Below are 12,207 nucleotides of genomic sequence, written 5' to 3' on the forward strand. Positions count from 1 at the left end.
AGGTGGGACCGAGGCGGCAACCAGCGGAAACTGCCCGGGGAAGCGAGAAGCCGGCGCGCGCCACATTCTGGCGATTGACAGCGGCCAGGCCAGTGGAATGCTTCCGCAGGGCCCAAGCGCCTCTTCGATTGGTCGCCTCGGGTGTGAGGTCAGACCAATAGGACCCTCGGGGCGGATCGAAGGGATGACGTAGGCTGCGGCTGCGGCCGCCTCGAATCGGCTGTGGCCAGCTTGATATTTGGGGCCAATGAGCGCCGTCCAACGCGCGGAGGGTCCGCCAATCGGAGGCCTCCACGACGGGGCTGGGGGGTAGTTATATAAGAGAAGTCGGCGCCGGCTCGGGCCTAGACTTGACCAACGGCCGGAGCGGGAACGTGCGGTACCTTTGGGACTTCCTCCCAGCGAGCGGTGCGAGGTAAGCGCCGCGACCTTGGGCCCTAGGCCGGGGAAGGGGAGGCGAGGACGGGGACCGGGCCGGGCCTCTCCCGGACGCGCCGCCGCCTGGGCCTGCTGGGCCCTGGGGGAGCTTCCGCCCGGAGGCCTCCCTCAGCCAGCGCGGCCCGTGCCTCCGCAGGTTGTCCACTGCCTCCCCCGCCGACGGAATCTTCCCGGCCGAGCCGGAGGGGCGGACGGAAGCGCGGAGAAGCGGGCGGACCGGCCGACCGGATGAGGCGCTCGCTCTTGGCGGCGGTGGCCGCCCTGCTGCTCCTGGCGGCCCCGGGCGCGCGGGCCGATGAGGACGACAAGAAGGAGGACGTGGGCACCGTGGTGGGCATAGATCTGGGCACCACCTACTCGTGGTAAGAACAGCAGCCGCCTCTGCCGCTACCTCGCCGAGTCCCCCGGAGTTCGGCGTGGGGGATGGGGGAGTGGAGCAGGGGATCTGGCCGGGCCCCAACTTCCGACAGCCGAACCCTGAGCCTGGTGGTGGGCCGGGTTCGGCCTGGAAATTTCCACTTGCCTTTGTTAGGCCCTTCCCGGCCGTCCTGTCTTGGGAGGCTGATTTTGTTGCAGCTGGGGATGGAGGCCAGAGACGGGATCCGGGCGGGGAGGGGGCAGTCTTTCCCACCCCCAGGCCCCGGCAGGGCTCTAGCCAGAAACCTGATTTCTCAAGGTCGAGAGCAGGGGGGGGAGGGTCATAGGCGAAAAAGTTTCTCCCCCCCCCCCCAACGTTTGCTCTCCTTTTTCAACAACTGTATCCAGGGCTCATCTGTTTTCTCTGGCTTGTTCCTTTTTCCAGTGTTGGTGTATTTAAGAACGGCCGGGTGGAGATTATTGCCAATGACCAGGGCAATCGAATCACACCTTCTTATGTGGCCTTCACGCCGGAAGGAGAGCGGCTCATTGGTGATGCTGCCAAAAACCAACTCACTTCGAACCCAGAGAATACAGTCTTTGATGCTAAGAGGCTGATTGGCCGAACGTGGAATGACCCATCAGTACAGCAAGACATTAAATACCTGCCTTTCAAGGTCTGTTTTTCTCTTCTTGTGAGTTAGATGTGGATATCTGAACCTCAGATGCTATTTAACTTTGATTTTTTAAAACGTGATTTAAGCAAGTACCTTCTTCCTGAATCTTACTTGGTTTTTGTTTAATGTTACCTTGTTTTAAAGATCTTAGAGGTAGTTCTGTGATAATTTAAAATGGTTTAAATCATTAGAACTCTTAAAGAGTACTTAAACAAGCAGTGTTCTAGTAAAATTTAAGTCCAGGAAGAACATAAGCTCTTTGTGAGGCAATAGTTTTGGTTCAACTATATTATTACAAAGGAGCTCTTTTAGAATATGATCATGAGTATTGTTTTTTTAATAATTGATTAAAATCACCAAAATTCTTAGAAAGTATATTTAATTCAGTAGAAACCTGTATGACTTTGGATAGCATATAACTTGGGGAGCAAATTAAGGTAGTCTAGGTTCTCATGTTATCTAGAAGGTAATTTAAAACACCAATACAGAATTAACTTATTTGGAGAAAATTTAGTATCTTCATAATAGATTAGATTCTTGTGCCTGTGGTTAATAGTTAATTTTTATGTAAGTTAACAGATGTTAATTTTTTTTGCTATAGGTAGTTGAAAAGAAGACCAAACCATACATTCAGGTGGATGTTGGGGGTGGACAAACAAAGACATTTGCTCCTGAAGAAATTTCTGCCATGGTCCTGACTAAGATGAAGGAAACAGCTGAAGCATATCTAGGCAAGAAGGTAATAAACAGTAGCTTCTAACATACTATTTCCTTTCCTGGACATTGTGGTCCAGAACAGAAACTTAGGCTAGGATAAAATTTTCATATGCATTTCAGTTAAGAACTACAATTATGAGTAGATAAAGTCAATTTGGGACTGAAATTTAAAAGATAACTTTGTGTTGTAGGTTACTCATGCAGTTGTTACTGTTCCTGCTTATTTCAATGATGCCCAGCGCCAAGCAACCAAAGATGCTGGTACTATTGCTGGTCTTAATGTTATGAGGATCATCAATGAACCGTAAGTATTGATAATCTGGAAGATATAAAATGTTTTGGAAATAGGGGGAAGTCTTAATCTGACCTAGCCTTGTTCTTTTCTCACCAGTACTGCAGCTGCCATTGCTTATGGTTTAGACAAGAGAGAGGGAGAGAAAAACATCCTTGTATTTGATCTGGGTGGTGGCACCTTCGATGTGTCCTTGCTCACCATTGACAATGGAGTATTTGAAGTAGTGGCCACAAATGGTGACACTCATCTGGGTGGAGAAGACTTTGATCAACGAGTAATGGAACACTTTATTAAGTTGTACAAAAAGAAAACTGGAAAAGATGTGAGGAAAGACAACAGAGCTGTGCAGAAACTTCGACGGGAGGTTGAGAAGGCTAAACGGGCCTTGTCTTCTCAACATCAGGCTAGAATTGAAATTGAATCTTTCTTTGAAGGGGAAGACTTCTCTGAGACACTTACTCGTGCCAAGTTTGAGGAGCTAAACATGGTAGGTTTATAGGAATGCATGGCATTGTGAACTATGGTGGGATAATGGGTTTTAAATTCTGTTAATTATGGTATGATAAAGGCATCCAAGTGATTATCTGTAATTGGTTCTCTTTTAGGATTTGTTCCGATCTACTATGAAGCCTGTTCAGAAAGTACTAGAAGATTCAGACTTGAAGAAGTCTGATATTGATGAAATTGTTCTTGTTGGGGGCTCTACTCGTATCCCTAAAATACAGCTGTTAGTGAAAGAATTTTTCAATGGCAAAGAGCCATCCCGGGGCATCAATCCAGATGAAGCTGTTGCTTATGGTGCTGCTGTCCAGGCTGGTGTGTTGTCTGGTGACCAAGATACTGGTAGGTCAACATGTCAATAAGTCCAAAAGGATTTTAGTAGAATTCCCAACATCTTCTCTTTGAGGCCATTATCAAGAACTAATTTAAACTAATTTAAACCCAGATTTGATGTAAGAATATTGAGATAGATTAGAAGTAGTCCACAATGTTAATATAATTATATGGTGCATATGTATTATTTTGTTTGTCCATTAAAGGACTGTACTAATGAATTAATTCATCTTATAGGCGATCTGGTGCTCCTTGATGTATGTCCTCTCACACTTGGCATTGAAACTGTTGGTGGTGTCATGACCAAATTGATCCCAAGAAATACTGTTGTACCCACCAAGAAATCCCAGATCTTTTCTACTGCTTCTGATAATCAGCCAACTGTCACTATCAAAGTCTATGAAGGTAATATATTTTAATATAAAATAATACTTTATCATATGTTTTCCTTAGAATAGAACTGTATTTAAAGATGAAAAACTGAGACTAAAGAAAACTACTTCCCTATGACCCCAGCTGGGATGTAGATGGCTGTCTCCTAACTTTGCTTACCATCTCAGGCTTTGAAAAATAGAATGTTGCTGCTCTTTTATTTTCATTCATTGGAAAAAAAGGGCATACTAATCCAAAGTAATACAAAAGCTTACTTTTCTCAGTTCCTGCCTCATTTCCTTCCTATTGAAGCCATACCTAGCATCTTTTGTTAATAACTTTTAAAAATAATATATTAAACTCAGCATTTTGTTTATGCAGAAACAAAAACCATTTGGTTTTGATTATACTACTTTTACTAACTCTAAAGATAATGTTATGATAAAATATTAAGTTGGAAGATTTGGGTTTGAGTCACAGATGTGGTTATTTTGATTAGCATAGGCTTGTTATAACTTCAGACTTCTTAGTATCCTTATCTGTTTAAATTTGTTGAACTAGTTATCACTTAATAATTTGTGAGGAATGTGGTAGGAGGAATTAGGGATTAATCTAGATTATGTGATTTAAAAGTTAAATGCGATGTTCTTCTGTAGCCTGTATCAATTTCTGTCCTGGCAGCATTGTAAGTAATGATGGAATGTCTTTGTAGGTGAGCGACCTCTGACAAAGGATAATCACCTCCTGGGAACATTTGACCTAACCGGAATTCCTCCTGCTCCTCGTGGGGTCCCTCAGATTGAAGTCACCTTTGAAATAGATGTGAATGGTATTCTTCGGGTCACAGCTGAGGACAAAGGCACCGGGAACAAGAACAAGATCACAATCACCAATGACCAAAACCGCCTCACACCAGAAGAGATTGAGAGGATGGTAAATGATGCAGAGAAGTTTGCAGAGGAGGACAAGAAGCTTAAGGAGCGTATTGATAGCAGGAATGAGCTGGAGAGTTATGCCTACTCACTAAAGAACCAGATTGGTGATAAAGAAAAACTGGGTGGAAAGCTCTCCTCTGAAGACAAGGAGATTGTGGAAAAAGCAGTAGAAGAAAAGATTGAGTGGCTTGAGAGTCACCAAGATGCAGAGATTGAAGATTTCAAAGCAAAAAAGAAGGAACTTGAAGAGATTGTCCAGCCTATTGTTAGCAAGCTTTATGGTGGTGCAGGGCCTCCCCCAGGGAGTGAAGAAACAGGAGAAAAAGATGAGTTGTAGACACCACTTGTGTGTGTATTGTAATATTGTAAATACTGGACTCAGGAACTTTTTGTTAGGAGAAAATGGAGAGAACTCAATCTCGAATGTAATTGGAATCTTCACCGTGGAGTGGAGTTGAAAATGCTATAGCCCAAGTGGCTGTTTGCTGCTTTTGTTAGCAGTTACTCATTGGGGGGGGGGGGGGGGATGGTTTGAAGGAGAAAGGAATAAGGGACTAGAATTGGCTTAAAGGGGGGAAGGGGGAAAGAAACCTTGGTTGGGAAATGTGTTCACCTTGGAAATGTTCTATTTAACAATTGGGTCATGTGCATTTTGGTGTAGAACTTTTTTTCTACCATTAAGTGATACCAATAAATGTTTGTTATTTACACATTGGTTTTAGTGACTTTTAAAAATTGATTTCTGTAACATTTTTAATTTACAAATAATCTTATGAACAGTAAAAGATTACTTGCTCCTTTCTTCTTTTATAAAATGAGTTCTAAATTATGAAGCTTTTAGTTTTTAAGCTTAGTTAGAAGTTGATTACACTAAGGGCTGCTTTAGGACCTTGTCCAAATTCCCTTACAAACTATCCAGTGACAGAAGTAATAAAACAGGTTTTCTGAATTTGAGGCCAATATTTTTTGTTCCATTAAATTGTCCTTTCAAATGAGCTAGAAACTGATTTAATACTCTTTATTTGATACTTTTTATTTCCATTTGGTAATAGTGGTTTCAGTTATCCATTGGAACAAGGATTCTTAATCTTTTGTTTTGTTTTTGCAAGGCAGTGGGATTAAGTGGCTTGCCCAAGGCCACACAGCTAGGTAATTAAGTGTCTGAGATTAGAACTCAGGTACTCCTGACTCCAGTGCCGGTGCTCCATCCACTGCGCCACCTAGCCACCCCCAGGGATTCTTAATCTTGAAAAATGAACTCGGGAGAAAAAAAATTACATCTTTATTCTCAATGCACTTTGGTTTCCTTTTGTAATTGTGTGTTTGTATGTGTGTGTGTGTTCATTTATAAGCATTCAGAGAAAAGGGGGTCCATAGACTTAACATACTGTGAAAGGAGTTCATGATAAAAAACAAGGTTAAGGAATCTTGCTTTAGGAAAGCCAGATATAGTATAGAAAGAAACAGTTATATATTGAGGAACTGATAAGAAAGTGGGGAAGCTGAGTATCTTTTAGATTGCTGTCAATGAAGGCTTTAAGCCCTTTTTTCAGAGATTTTTTTCAAAAGGAGCCTGTCTACTAACATTAGACATGGGCATATGTTCAATGTTATAACTTGTTAGATCTTATTTTAGAAGGGACTTTAAAGAGCAACTATGTAATTTCTCTTAAAGAAGGAAAACAATATACCAGAAGGATATGATGGTTAACAGCCGAGCATAGATCACAACTCTATAGATCTGTGGTCCATAGTTATTTTTACTGTCATAGCACCTTTGAAAATGATAACAAATTACCTCACTCTTAAAGTGTTTAATATTTATCTGGTACAAATCTTTTATGACACTTGGTGGTGGAAAGGATTGAATGACACTGAATCTGAGATTAGTGGCTTAGTTTTATGAAGGAATGCTGAGCAAAGGTAAGTTATTTCAGAAAATACTCAGAAGACTGCAGTCTTTAGTATTTGTGTATGACCAAGGCAAGATAGATAACATCTGAAATTGAAGTGATCTGGTCTTCTGGATATAGTTGTGCAGTTTTCAAAGTTTTTAAACAAAGGCGTTGTCTTAAGGCTTATGAATTTCTATTACTTTGCCTATTAAGTACAAATAAGATCCACTTTAACCTTGAGGAAGATAATATAGTTATTCCCCATTTTATAGGTATAGGAGAAATCTTGAGTTCCCTCTGCTCAAATAGCTAGGAAATTTTAGAGGCAGGAACCTCTCTAGCTGGTCTCCCTAACAAGTTGGAGTGAGAATTCACATTAAATTTTTCAAAGCTAGGGGTGGCTGGGTGGCGCAGTGGATAGAGCACTGGCCTTGGAGTCAGGAGTACCTGAGTTCAAATCTGACCTCAGACACTTAATAATTATTACTTAGTTGTGTGGCCTTGGGCAAGCCACTTAACCCCATTGCCTTGCAGAAATCTTAAAAAAAAATTTTTTTTTCAAAGCTTAAGTTCCTTACTTTTTTCCGTATGCAACTTTTCAGGTTATTCTGGTCAAGTCTTATTTTTAAAAAACCTTAAAACTATAGATTGGCTGTTTGCTAGTTAATATTTTCAATTCAGGGGGCAGCTAGGTGGTGTAGTGGTTAGAACATCAGCCTTGGAGTCAGGAGTATCTGAGTTCAAATCCGACCTCAGAGGCTTAATAATTACCTAGCTGTGTGGCCTTGGGCAAGCCACTTAATCCCATTGCCTTGTAAAAACCAAAATAAATAAATAAATAAATAAATATATATATATATTTCAATTCAAATCTGTAGCAGCAACAATACTCTAAATGACTTAAACATTCAAATTCTACATCAAACATTCAAACACACTTGGCATCTCCATCTCAAGCCATTTCTGCTCTAAATTTTTTTAATTCTATTAACACCATCCTTCTAGGTCACCCAAATTAAGAGCCTCAGATTATATCATCCTTGACTCTTCCCTCTACCTTGCTCCCTATATCCTGGCACATGCCAAATCTTGTCAATGTTATGTGCACATTATCTTAATCCTATTCTCACTCTGAAATTACCTTTATTATTGCACTAAGCTAATTTAGAGGAGCTTTTAGTCTCCCTTCTTTTTATGTACACAATTGCCAATATAATCTCCCCAAGAAAAAGGCTTATCTTTTTTTTTGTATTTTTGTTTTATTTTTCCAATTACATGTAAAGATAGCTTTCAATATTCATATTTTGCAAGATTTGAGTTCCATATTTTTCTATTTCTCCTCTCCTTTACATAGATTATGTACAAGTCAAACATTTCACAATATTAGTCATGTTGTGAAAAAATCAGACAAAAGGGAAAAGAAAAAAAGCAAAACATTTTAAAAAGGTAAAATAGTGTGCTTTGATCTGCATTCATGCTCCATAGTTTTTCTCTAAATGTGATAGCATTTTCTGTCAATTTTTTTAGAATTGTCTTTGATCATTGAACTCCTGAGAGAAACAAAATATCATAGTTGATCAACACAATGTTGCTGTCAATGTATACAATGTTCTGGTTCTGCTCACTTCCCTTGGCACCAGTTCATGTTTCCAGAAAAAAAAAGCCATGCATATTTTACCCCTGCTCTCTATATATAGATTGTCACTTTCCTTCTCAAAGAATCTTCAGTGATTTCCTTATTGCCTCTAGGATAAAATATAACCTTCTCAGGATGATATTTGATATCTTCACAATCTTGACACTAGCTCATCTTTTCAGATATTTATTATTCTCTTTCATACTATTCCCTAGTCAAATTGACCCAGTAGCTCTTTTTCACAGTCAACATATCTTGACCTTATTTCTAAGTATAGATTGTCCTAAAATGTTTCTTCACAGTCACTTCAAAATCTCCAGTTTCCTTCAGGCCTCAGTTCAGGTGGGATCCCTACCCATGCAAAAAAAGAAAAGGAAAGCCTTTCCTGATCTCTCTCAGTTATTAACATTCTCTTCCTCTTCAAATTAGACTTATTAAAACTGTATCTTCAAATAGTATGTAAGCTCTTTGAGGGCAGGGACTGGTCTTCATTTATATCTTTAAGGTCTACTCCAATGTCTTGCACAAAATAGATATTTAAAAATGATTATCCAGCTATAGTGCCCATCATACCCAGCATCCTGTACTAAACTCAGATTATAGAAATGAGATACCAAACAACTCAAAGAACTTTCACTGCAAAGAGAATGTGGTTTGGGGTTAGGGAGGTAAATTATGTACAGAGATTTTTTTTTAAAAAAATGCACATAAGTAGGGGCAGCTAGGTGGCACAGTGGATAGAGCACCAGCCCTGGAGTCAGGAGTACCTGAGTTCAAATCTGACCTCAGACACTTAATAATTACCTAGCTGTGTGGCCTTGGGCAAGCCACTTAACCCCATTTGTCTTGCAAAAACCTAAATAAAAAAAATGCACATAAGTGAAACTCCACTTTGAGTGAAGCATTTCTGTTTAGCAAAGAGAGTCTTCTTATGAAAATAAAGTTAAATGCTTAGAGACTACATTTAAACAAATATAGAACTCTTTGTGCTTTGATATGAACTATAGGAATTCAGAGAAGGGATTATCTAAGCTCCAGATACATAATTGACTTGGAAAAAAAAACCACTCACACCGCGCCCCCCCCCCAAACTGATGAGGCAGTGTGTAACTGTAAAAAATAGATTAATTTAGTGAGAGCTTCAGGATTCAAATTCCAACTGCTACTTATCTGTGTGATCTTGGGAAAATAATTTAACTTCTCTGGGCCTCAGTTTCTCCATCTATTTAAGGGGGTGTTATCTTCGTATGGACATCCCCTGGTCCCTTAGACTTGATATGCTGTAAATTGAGTTCATTATCTTTCTCGCCTAAATATGCTGCTCCTGTCCTTACATCTCTGCCTCTTAGACTTCCTACCTTGCTTCAAGAATCATGTGAATTTTTAAAATTTTTTTGTTTTTTTCTTAAGATTTTTTCCCTTTTGTTCTGATTCTTCTTTCATGATATGACTAATTTGGAAATATGTTTAACATAGTTGTAAATATATAACCTCTATCAGACTACTCACTATCATAGGGAGGAGAGAGGAACAGGAGGAAGGCAGAAAAATATGGAACTCAAAAATCTTATAATGAATGTTGTTGAAAACTATATGGGTAATTGGAAAAAAATTTTTAAAAGAGTTAAGTGAACCTGCATGAAGCCTTTTCCTGCTCCCAGCTACTACAGCCTCAATTTACCTTCAAATTATCTTGTATCTTTTGTAAATACCTATGATATATGCATGTTGTCTCCCTTCATTAAGTTCCCAAGGGCAGGAAACTTTTCCCTTATTTATATTCATATTTCCTCTAGCATTTGTCACATAGTAAGAATTTAATGCTTGCCACAAAGTAAAGTCCTTACAAATACTTGTTGATTATTATCTGCAATAGCACCATTAATCGTCTTCCATGTTCATAAGCCTGAACTTATTTTCCTTCCTTCACCTCTCATGTGTAAATCAGTTATCAATTCCTGTCAATTACACTGTCAATTACTGCCACCAACCTCATAGTCACCTGTCCAGTAGCTTCCTAATAGTGATCAGATATTTCTATGATCACTCATTGCTTCTACCAATCCATCCTTCATATCTTGCCATTATTTTACAAATAAATCTATTTGTGTCATTCTTCTGCTCAAAAATATTCTAAAGCCTCAAGTTTGATTTCTTTGCCTGGCATCCAAGGTCCTCCACAATTCCCTCCATACTCCATGTTTCAGGTAAAATGGGCAATTTTCATCTCTAGAATCTACCATCTTCCTAGCCCTGCTATTGTTCACATGTTCACATATTGTCCCTACATCGTCAATGCTCCCAGTTTCTCTTTAACCAAAATTTTAAATTATTTAATCCCAATCCAAATGTTAGCTCTTGAAGCTTACTTGATTCCTTAATACTCCTTAATGAATTTTCCCCTTGACATTCACATACCACTTTTTTATGTACCTTTCTTAACTTATGGCATGTTATAGTTATCAGTGCTGATGTCTTATCCTTCTACTAGACAGTGAAGGTAGGACTTGTGTCTGTGTGGTGTATACAGTATACACTCAATAAATGTTGAATATAAATAATTTTTTTTTAAGGAGACAATCAGGATTAAGTGACTTGCCCAGGATCACAAAGTTAGTGTCTGGGGCTGGATCTGAACTTAGGTTCACCTGACTATGAAGAATTCTTGAAGCAAAAAGTTGGTATTGGGAATACTAAGATTAGGAAGATGAGAGTAGAACTAGGGAGTTGAAAGTGAGGAAGACAATTTTGGGCTATCTGCGATGGAGAATACCATCTGTATCCAGAGAAAGAATTGTGGAGTTTGAACAAAGACCAAACACTATTACCTTCAATTTAGGGGAAAAAAACTTATTATGTAATTTTGCTATCTCTTATACTTTATTTTTCTTCCTTAAAGATATGATTTCTCAGCCCTGGAGTCAGGAGTACCTGCGTTCAAATGCTACCTCAGACATTTAATAATTACCTAGCCATGTGGTCTTGGGCAAGCCACTTAACCCCACTGCCTTGCAAAAAAAAAAAATCCTAAAATATATGATTTCTCTCTCATCGCATTTAACTTACATCAATGCATACTATGGAAACAATGTAAAGACTAACAGACTGCCTTCTGTGTGTGGGGGGGGAGGGAAGCAAGAAAAGGGGGAAAAATGTAAAACAAAATAAACAATCTTTCTTAAAAAAAGAAAGCGAGGTCATTTATATGTAATGTGATTATCAATAGGTACTAATTGTAGGTTCTTATGTTTATGAAGTAGGAGTCAAGAGCATGAAGGAGTCTTAAAGATCATCTAGGCTAACCTTTTCATTTTTCCAAGAGAGATTGAATGACTTCCTAAGGTCATGCAGTAAGCAGTCCAGTCAAAATTTGAAATAAGATTTTCTGATTCCACTATTCTTTGAGCTAAACCATCCTTGTTTCTGAAATCTAAATTGTCTAAAGGCAAACCTCAATTGATGTGCAAGATGTGGGGTGATGATTGTTATCCTTTGTAATCAAAGAAGACCATGACATCAATTGAATGAAGGCATGACATGGACATACATTGATTAAAGTGAGGGGAATTTTGTGCAATGACATCCTTCTCACTTTCTCTTCCAGAACTGTTCACACCCTCTGGTTAGTTAGCATAGGAAACAGGACTATTGGTGATAGTCTGGATACAGTAGAAAGACGTTAGTCTTATGTGGTCCCTCCCATGTAATCAAAATACCATGGCATTGCAGTAATGGTGGGCAGACCAACAATATGGTATATTTGGCAACAAATTTGCAATATTATGGTAATGAAAGTCAGTTTCTTTTTAATTTTTAATTTTCATTTTTTTTTGAAAGTCAGAATTTCAAAGACAATACCATCATAGTTCTGACCATAAACAATGCCATCTAGCAATCTGGTGGCATTATTCTCTTGATCCACCAGGCAACTTCCAGGAAACCAAAGTCTTTGGGTTCCAGGGGGAGTATGGTTGCAGAGCTAAGTAGCATTGACCATCAAGTTACAGGTTAGCTTTGCCCCACTGTCAAAACTTCATTGACAAATATTGCT

At 39.4% G+C, this 12,207-nt stretch overlaps 1 protein-coding gene across 1 annotated transcript; it reads left to right on the plus strand.

Moving 5' to 3' along the window:
- Window positions 1-315: 315 nt before the first annotated feature.
- Window positions 316-5,146, plus strand: HSPA5 (heat shock protein family A (Hsp70) member 5). Its single transcript, XM_074211581.1, has 9 exons — window positions 316-415; window positions 575-800; window positions 1,241-1,472; window positions 2,074-2,211; window positions 2,381-2,493; window positions 2,581-2,971; window positions 3,090-3,327; window positions 3,556-3,723; window positions 4,403-5,146. Exons 2-9 carry the CDS (start codon window positions 667-669, stop codon window positions 4,960-4,962), a joined length of 1,974 nt encoding a protein of 657 aa, XP_074067682.1. The 5' UTR covers window positions 316-415; window positions 575-666; the 3' UTR covers window positions 4,963-5,146.
- Window positions 5,147-12,207: the final 7,061 nt, after the last annotated feature.

The sequence above is a fragment of the Macrotis lagotis genome, chromosome 1 (genome assembly GCF_037893015.1).
Source record: "Macrotis lagotis isolate mMagLag1 chromosome 1, bilby.v1.9.chrom.fasta, whole genome shotgun sequence".
NCBI lineage: Eukaryota > Metazoa > Chordata > Mammalia > Peramelemorphia > Peramelidae > Macrotis > Macrotis lagotis.

What these genes read in the sequence shown, in the direction of transcription:
- HSPA5 (XM_074211581.1), top strand. Translation starts at nt 667, where the DNA reads ATGAGGCGCTCGCTCTTGGCGGCGGTGGCCGCCCTGCTGCTCCTGGCG. An exon ending in GTCTGGTGACCAAGATACTG is followed by an intron (nt 3,328 to 3,555) that starts GTAGGTCAACAT and finishes TTCATCTTATAG; the next exon opens with GCGATCTGGTGCTCCTTGAT. An exon ending in CACTATCAAAGTCTATGAAG is followed by an intron (nt 3,724 to 4,402) that starts GTAATATATTTT and finishes ATGTCTTTGTAG; the next exon opens with GTGAGCGACCTCTGACAAAG.